The following is a 24454-nucleotide window of genomic DNA, read 5'->3' on the forward strand; positions in this document are numbered from 1 at the left end:
GTCAGCATGGAGCCCAATATGGGGCTAGAGCTCCTGAACTGTGAGATCATGACCTGAGCCAAAATCAAGAGTCGAACGCTTAATGGACTGAGCCACCCATGTGCCCCTAAAAGTATTGCTTTTAAAAGGATTGTGCTACAAAGGACTTTGAAATTCAATGCCTTCATTTTTAAGATGAGAAAACTTTAGAGAAATAGCTAACTTGTCACATAGCAAGATTGTGCATGACAAGCATTCAAATGCAAGCCCTCTGACTTCCAATCCAGTGCACTTCTCATGGCCTTTAACGATCTCTGGCTCATGGGGCGCCTGGGTGGCTCAGTCAGTTAGGCATCTGACTTCTGCTCAGATCATGATTTTGCAGTTCACGAGTTCAAGTTCCATGATAGGTTCTGTGCTGATAGCTCAGCCTGGAGCCTGCTTCAGAGTCCGTGTCTCCCTCTCTCTCTATTGTCCTAGACTCTCTCCCCTTCTCGTGCTGTGTCTATCTTTCTCAAAAACAAATAAACATTAAAAAAAAAGTCTGGCTCAGATACCCATCTGTCCAAGAATATGAAAGTCTCGAGAATGTGAAGTTCTCAGTCACCATCAAATCATCCTGACTAATGCTCTCAGAAGATGAATTTTCTAGATTTTTAAACTCCTTTAAGAAAGCAAATTTTAAAAGTCAACAAAATTTTCAACTACTTTACTATATTTCTACTGCATTTCACAGCATGTTAAGGACTGGAGCAGTTTAGATCTAACGACAAATTCCAACTCAACTCTGTGTTACCCTGAAATGTCTGTTGTGATGGTTTTGGTAATGAGATGAGTCTTGAGTATAGAGTTGTTTTGTGTTTGGGACTTATGTTAAGTGTGTGTGAACACACATGCACACACACACACAAAAGCACCTATGAGATTTGACAGTCAACTAGTTCTGTTCATATTAATGTTTGTTTATGTATTTTCACAGTTACATGTACACATGGATAAAATACTATCTGAAATAACAGTAGGTAAGTTTTATAAATAACCTTAAATTTCAGAATCAAGGCAAGCACACAATTAAAATCATGTCAATGAGAAACCAAAGTGACGTTCAGTAAAGCAAATGTGCAAGTATTTTAAACATATACCACATGAAGTCTACTTATTCACTTTTGCTTCTCTGAAATTATTTGCTTAACCTATTAGGCAAAACACTAAAAAAATTGATGAGCTCAACACTTTTAAAAAACTCCCAATAAAGGCAAAGAAACCAGAATCAGTTTCAGGAATTATAACAGGTAAAGAGAAGATGGAAGTGATAGGTTGATTAATTTGGTCAAGATTAGTGCTAGATTTTTTTATAATATAGAACGGTCCAAGTAATGGCAAGAATAACTTGTCCTCTGGCAAACTGACTCTGAATACATACTTTTGTAACACTTATTAATTTTCTCTTAATTCTGGAAAAGCAATCACAGTCTAAGAAACCATGGGGAGACAGGGGAGGAAAACAGACAGATGGGGACAGTCTTCATTATGCGTCCTTTTTGGTTTAGTATTCAGTGCTTATGAAGGATACTCTAAGGCGATTTAAACACTGTGTTTAAAGCAAGAAGTGTTTAAAACTGTATGGCAATGCTACTTATGCTAATATGAATCAAAAACATAAACAACATTTTTGAGTTTTAATGTGATGCTTATTTACTTTTGGCACAATAAAACGTTTTAAATCTGACTTTGATAAAACACCATGCTAACATTTAGAAATTCATTTCATCAGATTTCTGATTCCCTGTACATGAACAATGCTACACTAAATCATATAATTGGGGGAAAACATTTCTAGCATAATAACTGTCTTTACTTTTGCAGTAAGAATGCATTAGGAAGAATGAATTAGAAAGAAGAGACAAAGTTAAAAATTGAAGTGTAAGGCTGGGGTGAGATCACTTTTTTCTTTTGACTGTGTTGTAAAACTAGTCTATATCTGAAAGAAATGATCAAAAGTATTCTAAAGCCCTCTGTTGGCCACAGTTCCCAAGTCTGGGACAGGACAATTTCTTTGTCCCCACACGGCCGTGGGCAATGATGACTTATGGAGGATGAGGTCAATACACTGACACTGGTGCCTGATTTCTAGAAGGGACAGGTCAATACACTGACACTGGTGCCTGATTTCTAGAAGGGACCAGGTTTACATTGTCCCTATCACCTATCATTCTAACTTCCGTTTTGTGGGGATAGAAAGGGTGGGGTAATGTTGGGATGATAACCACGGGGACATCTGTGGAGATACAAACAACTTAAGAAAAGGAAGGGGTGTGCGCCAAGAGGTTCAAGGACCACGCGGCTCCGCCATTATTATTGGTTCGTCAACCACGCATGCGCTCTCACCTCCACGATGTCGGAGTTTGTCCGGCTCTCGTGCGGCTCATTGTACTCCGTGTACTTCAGCAGCACCTTGTCCATGTCGGTGCTGGCATACTGGAACAGCTTGTTGGTGCTGTTGAAGATGATCAGCGCGATCTCACAGTCACAGAGCACGCTCAGCTCGTACGCCTTCTTCATCAACCCAAATTTCCTCTTTGTAAATGTCACCTGGAAAATAGAAAGCAGGCAGGGATTTTTTTTTTTTTTTTTTTTTTTTGGGAAAAGAAAACACATAGGTTTTTTTTTTTCTTTTTTTTTTTTTTTAACAGTCTTCTTTTCCTTTGTGAAACAAAGTGTGTCATTGTCAGAGCCCTTGGGCACTAACACATTTGGAAAGAAAGCAAATAAATCTAAAACTAATTTCTGCTTAGAATTTGAAAAGTGTGATTTCTAGCTTGTTGCTGAATGTGAAACTGTAAATGCCAGATTTAATGTAGGGGATTTTAATGAAAGTGACCAGAGAACTATTCATGTTTTTTGGAGCAATTTAAGATTTGAGAAAATTAATTTCAGCATGGTTAACATCATTCCCAATTATAAGTCTGGAGCTTATTTTTGACCACTTAAAGACTGAACATAGCATTTTAGATGTGTGTTGAGAAAGTCTTTGTGTGTGTGTGTTCAAAAATTCTTAAAATTGTTTAGTTTCTTGCCATTTAATTGAAAACATTCGAAGGGATAGGACTATGCTTTCAGACAGTATTGTATTCTGTTTTCTAGAACTACAGCAGAAAGTTGGGAAGTATGTTAGCCATAATACTGTTAGGGGTCTGTTTTCAATCTTTTGTGTATCTTTCTTCCTCTCTCAGGCCAGAAACTGTATTGTTATCTTTGCCTTTTTCTTCTTTTAATCTAATCTATTACCAAGTCCCACAATTCCTTCCCTTGAAATGTTTCTCAGGTTCACACTTTCTTGTCTATTTCCCAGGCGGCTCTATCATTCCTGTCCTTATCGGTTTCCTGTCCTAGATGATCTCCCTGTCTGAAATCATTCCCTCCTCAATTCATACCCGGTCTTCAAAACCCCACTCTTTACACTGCCTTTCTCTCCTGATGTGCCCTCTGCAACAGCTCCCTTTCTCTGACTTCGAATTATTTCCTACCTGGCAGGGCTACCAAACGTAAATAAAAATTTCAGTATTCCCAATTTCATTCCTCTCTTGATTACACTCCAGTCTGCCCACCAAAAACCATGGACATTCTTCACTGTAAGACTTTATATGGTCCAGCATTTCCCAGCAAGTCTTCTGTGGAATATCATTTCTACAAAATACCCCATAAGATACCCCATAAGACAAAACGTTTAGTGGCCCAATGCATTTGGGAAATGAAGCACACTGAAAGATTAAAGGCTGAAAATGTCTTTTAAACTATTTAATCTGCTGCCCAAACCTATTGCTGACAGAATGTTTGTTTCTCTGCTTATTTATTTATTTATTTATTTATTTACAGGGGCACTTATTATCATTTTTTAAAGCTAGGTTTTTGAGGCATATGCTCCAGGAAATGCTGAATAAATTAACTTAGCTTATTTTTATTTATTTTTCTTGTATGCATTGATGTATGTATGCATTTATGTATGCTCCATGCTTAGTGTGGAGCCCAACATAGTGCTGGAACTCATGGCCCTGAGATCAAGGCCTGAGCTAAGATGGAGATTCAAACACTGAATTGACTCACCCAGGTGTACCTAATTCAGCTGATTTTTAAAGGGACTATTTAAGTTTTTTTCTTGCTTTCTAATCCAACCCATCTTGCAGAGGCCAGCTCAGTTCTATCTAATACCTATTTGTGTGTAATTCCCAAATTTAGATTCCCAATCCTCGCTTTTTTTTTTCCATCTGCAGACACCCAGTGGATCTCCTCCAGTCCTACGTCTATCTGAACGTCATAGTAATCTCTCAAACCTCCAAAGGTTAAGCCCATTATCTTCATCCTCGAATCTGCTCCCCGTTTTGGACTGGCCATCTCACAATAAACTCAATCACCCAAACTAGAGACCTCAGAGTGAACTTTGAATCCTGCTCCATCCCACACACCTAAATAAATGTGTTGACAGGAACTGTGGGTGAGCAGACAGAAAACCTGACCTCCTGGTCTCCTCAGTCCTCCACACTTTGTTAATACTAACTGTTTTACCTATTACCCTTTATATTTTCCTTAATAGCATTTATCACATTTTATAATTTGTTTATTTTTGTGTGTGATCATTTATTTAATGTCTGTCTCCTTCTCTACCGTGCATGTTCCACAAGGCCATATGCCATTTGTATTTGTTCACTGTTGAATGCCTAGTGCTTGGAACAGCAGACACATATGGGCTCATGGTAAAAATCTACAGTATAAAACTCAAACAAGGAAAACTCTATGTGAAGTTTTCAGAAATATCAAATTGATGGACGCTATCTAAAATTATGTGATAGCTTTTCCCATGCAATATTTTTGGCAACTCATAAGCAGAATTAAAAAAAAAATCTATACTTAATGATTATATTGTTTTTTATCACATTTGCATTAAAGGCAGCATGGTAGAAAGGGAAGAACATGGGGCTTGGATTCAGAGGACCCGGATTTGAATGTGGAACTTGCTATTTACTAGTCATGAGAAATTCTCTTAATTTCTTTCAGTTGAATTTTTCTCTGAGTTTGATTTTTCATCTGCAAAACGGAGAGAATGCCTACTCTTAAGAGTTGCTGTGAGGACTGTATAAAATAAACACACGTACAGTATTAAGCACAGTACTTAACACTGAAGCTCAAAAGAACTACTTCTCATTCCTCACTTGGTTGATTTACACAAGAAGAAGAAGAGCTTATGAAGTATGTCTATGTTGGTGACTAGAAGAGTCTACTGATTAAGGCTATTTGAAGATCTTATTATGCCTAATACAAAGATAAAGCTGAACTATGGAATCCGTACTGATCTTTCTTTGGAAAATACGGTATTTATCAGCCCACATCAGCTAGTCAATTATCTACTCAGGTATGTTATTTACATTTCAACTTGGGACAATTTTTCTTTGTAAAAATTGCCAATGTCTCACCTTTTGTTTTATGTTTATTGACTGTCTTTCTAAAGCGCTTCTAATAAAATATAGCTAGTGTTTTATTTCATATCTAGTTATACTACTTTAGATACTTTTATTCTAGTACATTCAGATGAGTCATGATTCATATTAATAATGAGGTAAATAAAGACTATTTCTTTGAGGGGCACCTGGGTAGCTCAGTTCATTAAGTATTGGACTTTTGGTTTTGGCTCAGGTCATGATCTCACAGTTTGTGAGTTCGAGCCCTGCGTTGGGCTCTGCACGGACAGTGTGGAGTCTGCTTGGAATTCTCTCTTTCCCTCTCTCTCTGCCCCTCCCTCGCTCTCTATCAGTCTCTCTCTCTCTCTCTCTCTCTCTCTCAAAAAAAAGGCTATCTTTTTGGAATGGATAAAGAATCATAATAATTAATTACATAGACATACAAAATATTTTTTAACATTTATTTTAGATGAAATTCGGTTGTGCAAATGTACTTGCACATGGGTATTTTATTTAGTGAAACAGTGTACAGAGTAGGTTCAATGCAGACGGCACTGGCCCAAAATACTTTCATATATCTAAAACCACTTTTAATCAGACTTTCATAACCACAAACTGTAGGTGGAATGTCTCAATACAGTATGGTTTCTGTTGTACTCAAACCTCAGAATTTAGCACGTTACAACACTCGCCATCAAAGTACGTTTCAGCACAGAAATATCACTAAAGCTACTATTTGTGTTTACTTTGAGTTACTCCTCAACTTTTGTGTAAGCAAGTAGGCTAGTGGATAATGCATACTTATTTAATAATACCTGTTAAAAGAGTCAGTGCATATAGCTTCTTTTCATTAAAACTGCAAACTGAAATGGTGCTGACTGTATTAAAGCATTTAAGAAAATATCTTCAAAATCTACTCTTAATTGCTCTAAATTTAATTCTGTATTATGTTCATGCTCTTCATAGCATACTCAAAATGTATTTTATAATGCTTTTTCTCATTGTGCATAGTTAGATAAAACGGTTTTTTAAGCACTAAGCTTTCTAAAGAGACCCGGGATATTACTCTTCGTTTAAAATATGCCACTCAATGACAAAGATTGCAATTCAGAGCTTTTATACTTAAATATAATAATGTATTGTAATGATTACATTTTCATAACTTGACAATAATTTGTGACGGGGACAAGTCCGTTTCTATTTAAATAACATATTTGTAACCTTAGGTGAGATGGAAAACTGTTTTTATAAGTGGTTAGGCAAAGAGATGCTCTTTTCCAGTGTTCTACATCAATCAAGGTGCACTGACAAGAGAATAAAGCCAGTAGTGTTTAGTGGACATTGTAACTCGGCATTTAGTTTTCAGAATTAAAGAGATTTAATATGTAATATATGCATGGAAAACAAAATTAGTCTGTAAGCAATGACCATTTTATGTTTTTTTCTTTACTTCTGGAAACAGCCTCAAATATAATGATGATGTTGTAGTAAGAGGTTTCAGTAACCTCGAGTTTTAAATCCTAGCATATGGGCAAGCATCACACATCTTACATTTACAATTACTTTAGAACTTACTAGGTATGAATCAGGAATTGAAATTAGAATTTGAAATTGAGAAAAGTCACATTCATTAAACATACAGATCCATACAACTCAGTTATAAAGAAATTTGGTAAATCTATTCACAGAAACAAAAATAATTCAAGCAATTTTGAATGAACATTTTCTATATGCCAGATGTGAAGTAATATTTATTGACTATTCTCCATGTCAGACATTTGTGCTAGATGCTGGGCCTTCTATTACATATATATCTTCCTGAAGAGTTCACGTCTCTTCCTCACGGCTGGAGAAAAATAGTCATTTACTTCATTAATGCTTAAAAGCGATTTTCTTTATTTGAAAAAAAAATGCACTACTTAGCTAATAGCATTATCTTTTCAGTCATGTGTAATGATTTCACATTTTTATCTAGAGTTGGGTGAATTCAGTTTGTGTTTTCTGACCAACCTTTTCTCTAGACCGAACAAGAAAGATAACAGTAGATGTTAACCCAACCAGGTGAATATGAAATGAAGCCTACCATATTGGTTATTTCTTATCTTGTTCTTAGTGAAAGATGATTGTGGCATTATGCCCCTCCCCATTTCCATCTGGTTGCTGGCAGGCTCCCATCAAGCTGCAAGGTTTCAATTAGTGTAAATGTCAATTTCTTCTACGAAGCTTTCATTGTTACATTCAGATAGAACTCATTTTTCCCTCATGGTGGTCCTCTAGAACTTTTTACAAACCTTTACCATGAGACTTATTCTAATATTATAGAGTTTGTTGTTTAGGAGTCTGCCTCTCCTATTGGCTTTGAGTTCTCCAAAGATCCTGTCTTGGGCTTCATACAAACTAGGCAGTGGACAATCAAAGAACATTTGCTGAGCTGGTGGATTATGGAATGGAAATAGTCGATTTTAAAGTCTGAATGTTTGGTGTGTGGCCAAATTTGATGAAAAAGATGAGGTTCTAAAGAAATTGTGGCATGAAGTCAAAGACCCTCTCCCTTTTTTGTAGAAATAAGATAACTTTGTATTATAGCTTTTGAGCTAAAATAGCTTTTGCAAAGATTAAGCTCATTTAGATTTTTAAAAAAGTATTTCAACAGGATCTGCTACAGGGGTTTTATTGTTTTGTTTGCTACCTTTCAAATTAACCACTTGAAGGTTTGAACACTCAAGGTTTTAGAGGAAGAAACCAACTTTCAATTATGTTGGTTTCTTATAAAGCTTGTTTTTATAAGATTTCAATAAAAATTTGCTCCCGAGAGAAAAATAATAAAGTCTAAACGTGTCAATATAATTTTCTGCTGAAAGTATATACCTTTTTTTACTTGACTTTTTGACAATTTAATCTCTCAAAAATAATAGATTTTGGATATATGTATTTGTTTTACTAAAAAGTTCACCTGTTAGTGACAGGAATCTTGAGACAAAGACTTACACCACTTTGGAATCTTAGAGAAGCTAGAGAGTGTCTAGAGAGAAATACACGTGTACATATGCTCTAGATTTCAAGAAAAAATATATATCAAAAAGTTCAGAGAAAAATGGTCTTTATTCCTTTCCTAGATGATTCATCATGAAGGATGGAAAAGTGTGAAGATAAAAATTTAATTTTATAGTCACAAGATACAGAGATAAAGGGAGAGGATCTGCAAAATGCATTCTTTGAGCAAAAATTCACTGAACTTTCCAATGAGCTAAGATTTTCAAAAAACATGTATTTGGCAAAGAAAGTATTCAACGAAGTCCTCATCACGGTATTATAGAATTGATACTAGCTGGTAGTAATTTTTATCATTGGATTAGATGAAGATGTAGAAGGCATGCTTATAAGATCTGCATATAAAATAAATCTGGTAGAGTGTCTATCCATAGCCGCCTCTACAGACTAGAAAGCTGGTCACAAACAATACGATGAAAAAGTTAATTTTAAAGTCTTTGTTCATATTTTTTAAAAAAACAATTCTGGAAGCTCAGGTTGGAGGAAAATTAATGTGGTGGCTGATATGGGGGAAAGGATCTAAAGTTGTAGTGTTCCAGAGTGGGAATTAATTATTCTAATGATCTTTTTGTTAGTACTAATTAATCTTTGGCACTGTATTCAGTTCTGAGAATTACATTTTACCATGACACTGACAAAATCAGTGTCTATAGGATGGCAAATAGGTTGATGTAGGATGTAAGAATAATTTTGCATTAGAAATCATTAAAGGAATCTGGAATGTTCAATCCAGAGAAATAGAGTTAAAAGTGATTTGCTAAACACTTTCCAAGATCTGAAGATTTCTGGCCATGTAAAGAGGCAGATGAGTTATTCTGTTTTACTCTACATATTAGAAAGCATTGCTGAAAATCTTTTAAAGAGGCTCAAAATAGAACATCTAGGGAGGAGAACTATCAAAGAGTGGATCTAGTCTGACAAAGTAGGAAGCAGTTCATTCCTGAGAATGTTTAAGTAGAGCTGCATACCAAGGAAGGTACAGAAGGTATTCCTGAATTAAGCAGAAGCTGGACCAGAGACCTTTAAAATATTTATTTCAGATTTTAGATGTTCAGATTCTATGCCTAGATAGCACACGCTTCTAGGTCAAGGGGAAAATTTGACTGAATGGTAATATGGTTGAAAACAAGAATCTATTCCTGTAATTTCATTCTATAAAATGCCTGTGTTTTGGTTATCCAATCTCATCAATATATTATCATAATCACCTCTAATTTCCATATTCCAAGAAGTAAAACAGGGTCACTTTCTTTTTATAGTTAGATGAGATACAAAGACTGTAAAGAATTTGAGTTACAATATTAAATTATGGACAGTGCTGAAAATGCACAGAAAAATAATTGTCCAGATTGATAAAATAGAAAATTCACACTATTAAGATATTTTTAAAGAAGTAGTATATATGCATCATTACTGGGGCAGTGTGGTATAGAAGCAAAAATATAGGAATTGAAAAATCAAGTCGGAGCTCTGCCATTTATGAGCTGTGTGCTCTTGGGTAAATTGTTTAACTTATCTGAGTCCTGGTTTCTTCAACCACAAAGTGGAGGTTATAATGGACATCTTGCAGAGTCATGAGAGTTCACCGAGGGCCATAATAAAAGTGTAAGTGACTTGTTGACTGTGAAACACTTTACAAGGCAGGTAGTATTTTTTCTCTGATGCATCAGGCTCAGTTAGTTCTTGTTACATATGGTAAAAGACTGCTGTCCTAGAACCTGCCAACTTGGGTTAACATTATTATGTCTAGGCTAGAGTTTCTCTCTCAACTACCTTGAACTTTCCGTGGAAGCTCAGAACTTCTCTTTTCCAATCTTATGTCCTGAAGTCCCAGAACAAAACTTGGCTAAATATTTGTTGAATGAATGAAAGGATAGATGCATGGAGCAATTACACCTTTTTTGCCACCCAAAATGAATGGCTAAAAATGAATTTCAGTGCATGCTCAAACTACGTTAATAGGAATAGGAAATTTGCCACCGAGAGGAAAATTTCACATAGTTCTTTTTCTTTTTTGCCATATTAACTTATGGGGAAAATATGCTTTTGGTAAAACTGAAATTCAGAACAGAAATTGGAGTGGGCCAAATTTTGTGTATGGGTTTGTTGGTGAAATTATCATATTTCTTATGATTGTTTTTTTGGTAAGTGTTGACTTCATTTGGTGACTTTTTTTCTAAGAAGTTAAAGACTTTATAGTAAGTTATCTCACCACATTTGACGGTATCGCTTTTAAGTTACCATACGGCACAGCTTACCATCCCCATTTCTCAGATGATACTTTTGTAAATGAAGACATAAAGTGTCACAAAACTAGTCCTTGGATGAGCTAGAAATACAACCCTTTTCACACAAAATTCATCCTTCTTTCCTCTAGTTGTTTTTCCCTCTTCTAGCTGGCCATGCATTTCAGGGGCTGACGGGCGGCACAGTATGAATCCCATCAACTGTTCACTGAGCAGTGTACAGGCACATTAAGAATTGTCAGCAATTCTGATGAGTACAAGCAGAATAGTGCATGAACTATTAATTCATGTAAGGATAGCTTTCTAGGTTAAAGTAAAAAAAAATAATAATACAGAAATTAAGAAGAAGTTGGCTTCTATGTTCTCACAATAAACCAAAGCTCCTTTTGTGTGGGTGCTTCAGCCACTTCTGCCCTCAGGACCTCCAGCCATTCCCACTAAAGCCAGTGAGAACCACATGCATGCACCAGTGGGCACACACTAGTTCTATATTTATGGATGTTTATTTAAATTTCACAAAATGAGAAATATTTTGGTTGGTAGCAAATACAGCTCTGTTTACAGCCAGAATAAAAAAGGTAGGACTCTGATTTACACACAGGCAATGTAAATATCAAGTTCTAAAAACAGAGGACAAGACCTGTATCATTTCCTACAGGGTAGGGATATTAGTGTGACTACTGTGTAATGGAAGGGGCATTTAATAATGAGTCTCCCGGCCACATGTGTGCCTGTTCCGTTCACCCTCCCAATCTGGGCTCTGTTCACGTAAAGTTACCTCAGGAGAACTTTCCTGCCATATAAACTGTGAGAGTCCTCGTATCTTACAGGAGTTCTGAAAAATTGAAAGAAAAGACCTTTGGAAACAGCAGCTATTCACATCTCTGAGAATAACTGAGTCCTGAACTCTAGAACCTTCGATGCATTGCTAAGGAAAGCAACAATAACTTTATCTATGGGTCCCTGATACTTCTTTCCACCACCCAGAACACTGTCAGCTGAATCTTAATTGAACTGCTCAATGAGTGGAAAACTTTTTGTTCAGTTCTTTAATTCATAAAGTGACATTAGTTTCTTTGTTTTACAACATATTTGGGACTAATATACCCAACTAATTCTACTTTCAAAGTTTTGAGGCTTTATCTTTTTGTTGTTGTTGTTGTCCAACAAGAGTCACGAGAAATATAACCCGCATCCTATGAAAATATTTTAGATTTAGATCCATTCCGCCTTACTCCCAACATAGTTTCTCAGTTTCCTCCTGGTTAAGGAAATGGAGCGACTAATGAAGGACAAGATGGACAGTTCATAGATACAATGCCCTCTCTAATCCAGAGCCACGAAGTCTTCCTATGTGTTTAATGGGTTAGGGATGGAGTCAAGAGTCTGCAACGACAATCTCTAATTGAAAAAAAGGGAAATGCCCTCTTAAATGCTCTTTTTCTTCCCCTGGCTTGTTCTGACAGTAAGTAATGGTACAACTGTTCTACACTATTCCTCTTCAATTTTATTTTGTTTAATTCAGTCTGTCATTAGAAAGGCTTGCGAGCTTTAGGCTTGATGATTACTCTCGGTGGGAGGAAGTAATGCCACTGCAGACTCGTGTTAGACAAGCGCTCCTTTATACAATGACGGGGCCTGCCATCGTAAATGAAAGGCTCTTTAAAGAGCAGTGAGGGACTCTTTTAAGCAGACTGCTACCATGTGCTTGTAACCCTCCAGCACAACTTGCGAGGATGAGACAGCAATGTGTTCTGCTGCAAAGAGGACTATTGTCCTCGTTGGCCTCAAGCGCATTGAGCCGCGTTTCACTGCAGTGTAGCAGGATTTCCAAAGGGTTTGCAAGGAGTAGTTCCTAAAATTCTGAACAGAATAAAAGAATGAAAACAGGGGTTTGAGAGTGTGGAATTTAGAACTCTACCATCTCCTCACCCTAAGCCAACGCCCAAGCCCCAAAATAAAATTTAAAATTTTGTGCACTGCACTCTGTTTTGAGGAAAAATAATTAACAATGGGTTAGATCACAGTTAAATAGTTGAATGTATATGAATAAACTTGAATGTTTATTCACAGACTCACAGGGTCTGGGTTTTAAAACTTGTGATAGCTAATTTCTGATACATCTGTTTCCAGGAGGAAAAGGAAGAAAGATGATCTACAATTATTAAAATTACCAGGATTTAAAAGATTTTGTTGTAGTCCATTTTTAAGCCTAAAAATGTTCTGGATTTTAAAGAGATGACTATAACACAGTATGTTTTTAATTTTTTATATGTGCTATTCAGGTCTCCTTGGTTCATTAAAAGGCTGATTTATGTTCTAAATTCAATCTGTAAATGCAGCCATAAAATAAATACCTCTATCTATTTCTCTATACCCCATATACGTACAAAATATTTGAATATGAGACAAATTAAATAAACCAGATTAATATTTTGGGGGCAAAAACATGTTTACTAGTTTAACAAAGCCAAAATGTACCTAAGGTAAAGGTCAAAGACTACTTCATTCCCTGCTGAGCAAATGCTCAGGAAGCACATTTGTCTACGTTTCCTGTCATAACAGGAAGAGTGTAACTTCTTCCTTTCCACGATGGCTTCAGTTTTACCTCCTAACTCCAATATTTTCTCCCTCAGGGCCTTCCAAATCAATCCTCACAAGACAGAAGGCAGGAGGCTGTCTCCGTTGTAGTTTCCAAACAGTTGCGTTTGTTGAAATGTTATTTAAATGTTAGTGATTTCTTAAGCTAAACTGTTCCAACTTAAAATTAAAAGTCAAATTTCCAAACATTTAGAGTGGATCTCTTATTCCTATTAGTGGTTCAACATATTTCAAAAGAAATGCAAATATATATTCCATATTATGCAATTTCATTTACTTCAAGTTAATTACGTTATTTTTCTTTTTAGACCAAAGTTATTATTCTGGGGGTGGGGATGGAGAGTTGCCATATTGTCTTCAATAAGAGTATGTGGGGGATGTAAACGTTAAAAATACTTGCATCAAATTTTTGAAAGAGCTTATTTTAAACGAATAAATTATAATGTTAGAGGAAGTCTAGACTGCAAAGGACAGAGCTTTTGAGAAAATTAGCAACACGTTCTTTAATCTACAGTTTGGAAGAAACCTCTGGGTTTATGTGGTCTATTTATAATGTTAATATTTTTAGGGTTGGTTTCTTAGTAATACAATGTCACACACTTTGGTTTGTGCATTTGCAAAACAAAAGGTGACTTATTGCAAACAGAATGGGGTGTGCATGCATTCACAGAGGTGGAAGGTGCCATTCAATGCCAACTCTCTACACAAACTGATGAAGATACAATGAACACAAACGTGGTAATTTCTCTAAATTATAGTTTTAAATGAAAATTGAATGAGATATACAAACTAGAACTGAAACAACAAGACGTCTTGAAGCCCTCCAGTTTGTGCAGATTGTTACTGTATTCCTTGTGAAAATTTTGGCACCTCTTGGATTCCCTATCAAAGGAAACCTAATGAATGAATTTGATGGCAGTTGAGACAATACTTCTCTGGTAGTCAAGGAATAGAGTTAGTGGATATAAATATAAAATAGCTCACATGTATGGGATGTATAGTAAATGTGTGGCGCACTATTTCTGTTTCACCCATATACTGGGGAGACCATTTGTGAACTGTTTTTAAATTGCTAGGAACAGAACAGAAATGAGTGGCCTGATGTCATAGCTGCTCAATGTACATCGGAACACTCTAGCTACCTCTTTGATTTGGAAACTCACAAAATACATTTTTTTTCCTTCTGGTTTCCTTTTTCAGTATCTTCAATCACCAGTAATTCCAGCTCTCTGAACAAAAACTTTTCCCCCTGGTGATTTTAAGATTAATGAAAGAATGATTTAACTTAAATGCTGGGGAACCTTTAAGTAGGAGCCCACAGGATGCATCAATATACCTATAATTCAATTCTGAAATGTTTTATGCCCTAATTCATTACTATGATACACTCTAATTATTTATTGATACCAAGTTTAGGGAGGCAGTTTAGCTGTTAAGAAATGATACTGAGAGTAAAAAAGGCTTAATAATCACCAATATCAGTTATCTGTGAATTTATTTTAGATTTAAATCAACATTTCTGTGATTTTTTAAAACTTAAAAAAAATGCTTTTATTTATTTTTGTGAGAGAGAGAGAGAGACTGTGCCATGTGCTCATGCAAGGCGGGGGAGTGGCAGAGAGAGGGGGACAGATGATCTGAAGCAGGCTCTGCACTGATAACAGCAAGCCCCATGTGGGGCTCGAACTCACCAACTGGGAGATCATGACCTGAACCAAAGTTAGATGCTCAACCGACTGAGCCACCCAGGCATCCCTATTTAACCTTTTGATTCACTTGATTTAAAACAAGCTTCCAGATATTCATGGACTAACATGTATAACTCTTCGATAGCAATTTAAGTATAATTTCCTCTCAGATACTATATACTTGCTTGGTATGCATACAGGCAATGGACAAATCTGTAAGTTCTGTTCGTGCAGATGACAAAAGAAAAAGTATGACTGGAATAATCTGTTCAACTCATGGTTTAGAATTAATTACAAAGTTATCTTCCTGAAGCCACTTATTTGTCTTTCTAAATTATCAAGTTCCTCACATTTAAAGAGTAGGTTAGTAGGTTTTTACCCTCAGGTTTAGAACTGTAATTAGCCTTTTATTTACTGGCATTCTGGATATCACCTTGAAGGAACATTACAGTACAATTTTCACTGAAATTTTAGCTAAAATTCTAAGAACAGCTTAAAATAGTGGAAAGTAGCAGAACGTTAAGGAATAATGCTTGTTTCTTTTGAGAGTCATTTGATGAAATCAATAAATCTCTTTTATTCACTTTATTATTTTTTTTTAATTTTTTTAATCTTTATTTATTTTTGAGAGATAGAGACAGTGAGTGAGCAGGGGAGGAGCAGAGAGAGAGGGAGACGCAGAATCTGAAGCAGGCTCCAGGCTCTGAGCTGTCAGCACCGAGCCCGATGTGGGGCTTGAACTCATGAACCGTGAGATCATGACCTGAGCTGAAGCCAGACACTCAACCGACTGAGCCACCCAGGCGCCCCTCTTTTATTCACTTTAAAAAAGATTAGATTTCGTTTAAAAACATCCTTATGTAGAAACTGTTCACAGGTTGCATCTACACTGAACATATTTCTCCGAGTTCTTTTTTTCTGAGCCTATTTAAAATAATTTATAAGTTATATAAAGAAACTGACTGGGTGGCTCAGATGGTTAAGCATCGGACTCTTGATTTCAGCTCAGCTCATGATCTCACAGTTTGTGGGACAGAGACCCTTGTCCAGCTGTGTGCTGACAGCCTGGTGCCTGCTTGGGATTCTCTCTAGCTCTCTCTCTGACCCTCCCCTGCTCACACTCTCTCTTTCTCTCTCTCTCAAAATAGGCAAATAAACATTAAAAACATAAAAAAAAAAAAAAGAAACTGACATAGGGACCTAAGAAAAGAGAAAAAGTTAGAAAATTTAACAACTATGATCTCTGAATTCCTTTTAGTCATAAGGGGATTCTCTTGTTCTATTAAGAGCAGAATGTTGCTAATTGTCTTTAATTTGTGCTCCAGTTATTGCACTGATAATTACATGAAATTTTGTTTGCTGGCAAAAACTATTAGTGTGCCAGACCTGATGGAAGAGAACTTAAGACTTTTAAAAATCTTCTTCCCTTAGCTTACTATATTAGGTCCTGACTGTGTTATTTGGCAAATATTTTTCCCTTACAGTTATTCAAATATTTAAATGTCTTTTTATAACAAGTCACACAAATACATTTGGATTTACCTCTCCTATCATTTCAAAGTGGGGAAACTGAAAATTTAAAATACAAACATACAAGTATAAACAGGTTTAGGTTAAACAAGCTTATGTTTTGTATATCTTTCTTCTTGATACAACAGATATAACAGATTTCTAAGTATATTCTGCTTTTGTAAAAAGAGTGAGACAAGGGTAAAACTCACTTTAAAAATCTGTTTTTTTTTTTTTTCAGGAGCATATTTACTGGTACCATATGAAGTAGGGTAAGATTATTGCCTGATTACTGAAGGTACTTTGGGGGTAAAAATAAGAAATGCAGAAGGAGACACTGAAATCGTAGTGTTAGAATAAAGTGGATGCTGGAAGTTGATAAAAATGGTGACAAGTAGTTCAAAATAACTTGGTCAGTAACATATATTTGAAAATAAGTGCTGCAAGCATAGAACTTAGAAAACTACTCCTTCTCATCCTTGTCACAAGCCCTGCCCTGCAAATGTCTGTGATTTTCCTTCCAGCCCACAAGCCATCCTCTGCTATCAGCCACTCCTGCTCTGAAAGGATTCTCTCACCCCTTGTGAGATTCCAAAGGCTCCTTTTGTGCTCCTGCTCTGCTCTATTCCATTTTTCTTCCAGCTCCCTTATAGCCTTTAAAAGGTAGAACCTTCTTGAAATGAGGTTCAGGTACCACTCTTTAGTGTTCTACACAGCTCAGGAGTTGTTTTAATGGATGTCACATTAAGTTATAAAAGCTAATGGTTTGAAAAGCATGAGTCTTAATAGGAACAGCTAATACGTACATTCATTGGGCACTTATTATATGTTAGATGCTTTAAATTTATGCCCTAATTTAATTATCTCAATGACTTGAGGTGGGTACTATTTTTTAAACCTCAGTCTATTGATGAGGAAACTGATAAGGCTCAGAGGGGCTAGTATGTGGCAGAATTGGGATCACAGCTAGGTTCGTTGTGTCTAAAACCCATGCTTTTCACCATTATGTTACACTGGATGCAGTATGATGTAATTGGGAAAAGCAAAGACATAAAACCATGCTCTTAGCCATTATATTATACAGGATGTAGCCTGACATGGTTGAGAAAAGCATGCGTTGTTTTGTTTTTTTAATCTGAAAGGTGTGGGCTCCAAATTTTGGCCACCACTTAGTATTAACTCTCTGACTTGAAAGCTTTGCATGATCTGGGCCCTGTCTAGCATCTAATCTTTTCTCTCATCTCTCCAAAGTCATACATACCAGACTCAAGTTCCACAAGCTTTCCCTTGGCTCCTTAGCAAGCTCTTTCCGTTCTTAAGGAGCTTTGCAAATATTGTTCCATCTGGAATGTTGTCACCTGCCTAACTCTGACTCATGTTTTAGTTCTCATCTTTTAGCATTTCCTCAGAGAGGCCTTTCATCCAATCCCCAATCTAAATAAAGCACCTCTTGTTATACTTTGATAGCGCTTTGATAATTTCATTCACACCACATATTTATAACATTTTTATTATATATTTGCAAATCTCATGTCTGCTTCATCCTACTAAGCCAGGGATCTACAAACTCTGGCCCACAGGCCATATACAGCCCATCTCATTTTTGTCAGTAAAGTTTTATTCATAGACACATTCATTCATTTACACATTTGTCCAAGGTTGCTTTCACAACTAGGGCAGAGCTGAGTAGTTGAGATGAAGACTGTATGGCTCACAAGGCCAAAAATATTTGCTATCTGGCCCTTTACAGAAAAACTTTGCTGACCTCTGTGGCAGATGATAAGCTGTATGAGATTCGTCTGGTTTACCACTGAATTCTTAATGTTAAGCATATTGCAATCTAATAATATTTGTTGATTTAGTAAATAAGTGAATTATTCCCCTGTAAGTGGGGTTAATAAGAATTAAATGAAATAACACATACGTAATTCTTGGTACATGTTGCTACTTTTATTAAGTTATCTGGAAATTTCTATAAGACAAATTAACAATTCATGATTTTATTTATTTTTACATACTCGCTTAAGTAATGTATGTAGTTTAAGTAAGAAATTGAGAAATAAGTAGTTTTCATAAACTCAGAAACGCTGGACAAATTTTTAAAAATAAAATGAGCTGTTCATTTTTTTCCTCCTCTAAACTATTTTATGTATACAACTGGAGTTTCTGAGTGTTAGCTGTTCTCCTTACTTCCATCATGAAAGGTAGAGTAAGGGCAAAATTAAATTTAAACAGTTAGCTGCTGTTTTACAGCAGTGTTAGTTCTTAATGATATTCAACTTATACATCAGCTTTGTAATATTTCATTTCACACTTTTAAGTCTCTACTTCTTATTCTGTAAAAACACACCCTGTTCTCTGTATAGCCAAATAAACACCTGCAATGGCAGAGTGGGCTTTTACTACTTTTAAGAAAAGATGACAGTGAGCCATTGTGTGAGGTTCTATTATGGAGTCTGCAGTGGGGTAAGCTTCAAAAAGGGCAAAGCAGTTAACATTTTTCTTTTCCACATGTGAACACCAAGTTTAAAGGAAGCCCAGGCTGGGGGAGCCTCCGCACTTGGGATGATTGGCTCCTGCAGATTCGCTAGTGGTGGTGATTATTAGAAGTGACCTACATCTTGTAAGCTTTCATGTCCACTCTCGTAGTAGGTGAGTGGTGCACATAACAAACATTTATAAATAAGATGGATGTCTGAGATTGTCAATAGCCACTAAAATAATCACTGAAATATGCATTAAAACGTGGCAGTTTTCACTTCTACCAATTGAAGAGTATGAGTGAAGGACCTGCTATACCTAAAGGTTGGAGAGGACTACACAGATCTGAAATTCTGTAGAATAAAACCAAGGAATTCATCTTCAGGATTAAAAAAGTCATCTAAATTGAAGTGAATTTAAACAATTTTTCTTCTCCTACAATTATCATGACTTCTAACATGGATGAGAGTAACAGTAACTATAGATGCAGCATATATAAATTAAGATAAGATGTTCGATTATTAGCTCAAAAGTATGTGTTAAAATTCTTCCATCCTGTGTGAGTTTTATGTTCCTTTATAAAGCATAATGAAAGCTCATGAATTCAACCTGCAGAAATTTTCTCCTTTCTTTGTAGGCAAAAGGAAGATACTATGAATTTCATGAACCGAAAAATTACCTGGTATTATCAACGAACTTAGGTGCTAATTCCTATAATTTTTGACAGCACTCAAAATAGATTCTAGAACAAATAACTGGGTCTAAACAGTCAATGGTACATGGTGTTCAATATTTCAGTCTTAATTTCAATTTCAAGCTGTAAGCCAACAAAAAAATACTGTGGTTTATATTGACAGAATTATTACTTTTTGGCTTGACCGATAGCAATAAACAATGTGTAGGAAAACAATGAAGAAATCCATCAAAAATCTTTATTTATCCTTTAACTCAATTTTCAGCCAAAAATAGTTCAAGTCATGTGTATGTACCTTAAATATAATAATTTAAGGGAGTATAAACTTGGAAATCTAAAGTTTCTTTATCTCTTAATGACATACTGGCTTTGATGGCATAAATAACAACTTGTATTCATTATCATTTACACATATAACAACTTAAGTGTCCATCAATGGATGAATGAATAAATAAGTTGTTACACACATATACACACAATGGAACGTTATTCAGCCATAAAAAAGAGGAAATCTTACTATTTGCAACACCATGGAGGGATCTTGAGGGCATTATGCTAAGTGAAATAAGTCAGAAAGAGAAAGACAAAGACTGTGTGATCTAATTTATATGTAGAATCTAAAAAACAAACAAACTCACCCAAAGAGATCAGACTTGTGATTACCAGAGGTGGAGGGTTGGGGGAAGAAGAAATGGAGGAAGGTGGTCAAAAGGTACAAACTTCCAGTTACAAGATAAATAAGTACTAGGGTTGTAACGTACAACCGGATGACTACAGCTACCACTGCTGTGTGATACACAGAAAGGTTGCTAAGAGTAAGTCCTTTGTTTCCTTATTCTTTTCCTTTTATTATATCTATATGAGATGATGGATGTTAGCTGAACTGATTGTGGTAATCATTTCACAATACATGTAAATCAAACCAACACACTGGACACCTTAAAATTATAGAGTGATGTATGTCAATTACGTCTCAATAAAACTGGAAAAAAAAACATAGGAAAAAACTTAAACCAGAAATCAGTTCTAGTCTCACTTGCAGTTCCAAGAAGACAGAAGGGGAGACAGACCAGAGTGTCTTTATTTGGAGGAAATTAGTCTGGTGAGGGCATCTCCAAAGGCTATCCTCTTAACTTTCCCCAGAATAAATGAGCAACAGGCAAAACATTCCTCTCTCCCATGGTCAAGGAATGAATGCCAGTTTTGCAAGTTCCATCATCCATTTGTAATGGTTGGGATCTGGCAGTACTACAATTTGTTAGTTAACATTAGAATGCATACAAACCACCCAACTATCCTTGTATCACCTAACCAAATGCACTCTCCCCAAGTGTGAAGGAAAATAGTCAAATCACAAATATTCATGATATACAAGTCTTTGTCGAATAGAACATTTAGAGATATAAAATCTTTAGAACAAATTGATGGTATCATACAGTATTATCATTGCACTCGCAGAAAAAAATGGTAACATCATCTGCCTCTTTGTTTACAAAATTCATGGTTTAAAGAAAATGCTATGAATTAATGAATACTTTTTGCCTACGTGTTTTAAGTTACTAATATTTCGTGAGGGTGTTTGTTGTTGTTGTCAGCACAATGCTAAATATTTTAGAGACATTTCAAAGTCTCTTTTAGTGTGAACACAAATAAAGCCATTTTTATAAGCCTATATCCTAAAACTTTAAGTGCATGACCACAAAAGTCCTCGTTCCCATGAATATAGGAATATCTTTGTTTGATGATGCGTGCAGTGCAGCAATGTTATGCTTATTAACTCTTAATTATTAAGCTATTCATGTTATACAGGGATAGCTCCCGTTCAAAATTTATTGTGAAATAAAAAGTGAATAATCATGTAAGCTACTTGTCTAACAGATAAGGTGATTCTTCCCCCTTGACATATGATAGAATATTAGCATTTAAACTGGCCACATTTAATTCACTAAGACTTCTCTTAATGTATGCTCACAAGTTTGGAATGTTTTCAGGGTACCTTTAATATACCTGGGGAAATGTAATAAATAGTCCATGTAAATAATGATACAAGAAAAAGTCTACCCACTCACCTGTCTGTTACGTTCATCCATAATCCTCGTAATCTGAATCTTTTTTCTCCCCATAGTCCCCGTTTTTCTTCTCTCTCTCGTCCCTGAAATTATGTATTTTTTCCTTCCTTTTCTTTCTCTTTCCTGTTTCCTCCAAACAAATCTCCTTCTTCAGCACTTGCACTGCTCAGTTCCCAAATTCCTGCATTCGTTCCTGCTGGACAAAAAAGAAAAATTAAATGCCACTTTAACTGAAAGTCAGTTTCATAAGAACTATCGTATTCTAATTTTTTAAAAAAGAAAACTATATGGAAGTAAGCCAATCAAATGAATGAAAATATGTACTCAAAGCACATGGTATATCTCATGCAGGAGCATGTCAAATAGGAACAGTTTGTTTTTACAGTTAAAATAATCTCATAAGTAATATAACAAGTCATTTAAATGACAAAAACTGTACTTTAAAGCCCAACACTTGAAATGTATCTTTTGCAACGAGTTTCTTAATATTTTTTAATGAAATTAGGTGACTATTTTCACCCTTCTATTATGAAAAATTACCTGAATCAGAGAGTTAATGAACCTCTATGTACCTGTGTATGCTAAGTAGGGCAGCTAATTCATTTCTGAAGGGAAAACAATCTCGTGTTTTGACAGCAGAGGTGATAACGTCCCTCGTTATGCAAATAGGATGGACTATTATGAAAGTGCTATTTGATATATGTAAATGTCAACTAATTTAAATCTAAATCCTTTAATCTTATTTTTAAAAAGTCACTGCTATGAGAACACTGTAAAAATAATATGGGATATTTAATCTTACATAATAAGCAGCTATCAGCACTGAGATCTCCTTTTCCTCTTGAAAGCCCTTAAGCTATATATTGAACACAAGAATCAAAAAAGATAATCATTCACAGAAAAGAAATGGTGGGAAAAAAATAGAGTATTACTCCATTTATAATGATACTTTTTTTTTATAACTACACTTTTTATAATAAGCCATCAGTTCTCAAAATTTAAATATGTTAAAAAGACATATCATATGTCTTTGGGGAGTAAGATACAAAATTACAGAAGCCTGATACTCTATATATACTAGATATCTTTAGGTCATGAATTAAAATTAAAGAAAGGATCATCCATAATATAAAATAAACCCAGAGAACCCGAGAATTAAAAGTATGTATTTTACTTTGTTTTAAATTATATCTGAAAATATTTGAAAGTAATGAAAATAAATTGCCGTGAAATGTGGAAGTTAACCAGAAAGCATTCCACAATGGATTCTTCATTTGCAAGCAACAGCTCCAATTATCCTATCCAGTCTTATGTCAGAGAATGCAACTACTTTACACATGGCTCAGAATTTCCCTGTTTTAGTTGGTGTCTGACAAGGGACCTGAAAAATTCCCACATGTATTATGTAATGCTAAGCCAATGTCCTGGCTATTTAATAGATTATTTGGCTCCAATTCAAAGTTATCGGAACAGGAAAGCTGTTATACACTTGGTCTGATCATCAGCTGTCTTTTGATTTCTTTAATTTAATTTCTAAATTCTTTATCACCTTGAGTAAATTTCTTTAAATTAAAATTTTCTGTGGTTATCTAATTGCAGAAGCTATTATGATATAATTAGTTCTGGTGGATTAAGCGCTGCTTAAATACTAAGACCATCCATTCTCCTTTGCCCAATGCCTTTCTACGAAACTGCGGCTCAGTTGTGCCTCTGAGAATACTATATATGTTGAGTAACATCATGACCACACAGTGCTCATCCAAAACTCCAGTGGTAATTTTAAATGTTGGAAGTAGTTCAAAAGTTTTAAAGAGTTATATAAACAACACACATTTGACAAATACACATGAAAAAATTAGCTATAATAACACATTAAAATCACATTACAATAGAAAACATTCATGAAGCACAATTGCATTATATATTCGCTGTTGCCAAACACTGTCCATCTATCTATTTTTAGAAACAGTCTTAAATATCACTCGACTGGGCAACTTTCCTGTGTTTCCCATAGTCTTACCTTAGAAGCCAGCGGCACGTTAGATTGATATTTCCCTTGCATGTGCAAGACCCCAAAGAGACAAACAGGCTTCCTCTATCACAGAAAAGCCAACCCATGAATCCACAGCAAATGCATATGGGACAATTTCCTTTCTTTTCGTTTAGCTGAGGCCGGTGGCACTATCGGCTTACAGGACTATGCCTGCCTAAGCGCTTATTCACTTTAAGGTGGAAGGTCAGGGTGAACAGATTAGAGTGTGGTGACAAGGCGGGGAAGACGAGAACTTCTACAGATCCTGGTTTCAAAATACAAATAACCAAACAAGCAGAGAAACATCCCAGGAGAAAAGTCTCTTCAGAAAGGCAGAGGGAGCGCTCCTCCAGAGCCAAACTTAGAAGAGTTCCTACATATCACCACCCCATATTTCACAACTTTGAAACGAGAGACACTTTTGAAAAAGAGCAGGGCAGGGATTTTAATTAGTGAAAAAGGATGGGAAATATTTTGCCTGAGAAAATTTATATGCATATATCAAACATGTATATAAAATGGTCAGAACACCACCGGATATGTTTTCCCTTTTGAAATACGCAAGGTAAAGACAAACAAGCTTAAATTTCAGTAAAAATTAAGATATTTTCCTGCTTTCCATAAAAATGAGTATTTCTTGAAGTCTTGCCT

At 35.6% G+C, this 24454-nt stretch overlaps 1 protein-coding gene across 17 annotated transcripts in view; it reads right to left on the reverse strand.

Annotated features, from left to right (window-relative positions):
• Positions 1–24454, reverse strand: part of MEF2C (myocyte enhancer factor 2C) — a 152678-nt gene that overhangs the window by 74274 nt on the left and 53950 nt on the right. For 12 of the 17 annotated variants that reach the window (XM_030324436.1, XM_030324502.1, XM_030324484.1 and 9 more), the window contains exons 2-3: positions 21772–21967; positions 2368–2571 (exon numbers count right to left, since the gene is read on the reverse strand). In XM_030324436.1, the coding sequence (XP_030180296.1) occupies positions 2368–2571; positions 21772–21825 (258 nt within the window). In that variant the 5' untranslated portion in view covers positions 21826–21967. Of the gene's footprint in view, positions 1–2367; positions 2572–21771; positions 21968–23791; positions 24125–24454 lie in introns of those variants that run through there. The other 5 variants (XM_030324428.1, XM_030324395.1, XM_030324452.1 and 2 more) reach the window with 3 other exon arrangements.

The sequence above is a fragment of the Lynx canadensis genome, chromosome A1 (genome assembly GCF_007474595.2).
Source record: "Lynx canadensis isolate LIC74 chromosome A1, mLynCan4.pri.v2, whole genome shotgun sequence".
Classification (NCBI taxonomy): Eukaryota; Metazoa; Chordata; class Mammalia; order Carnivora; family Felidae; genus Lynx; species Lynx canadensis.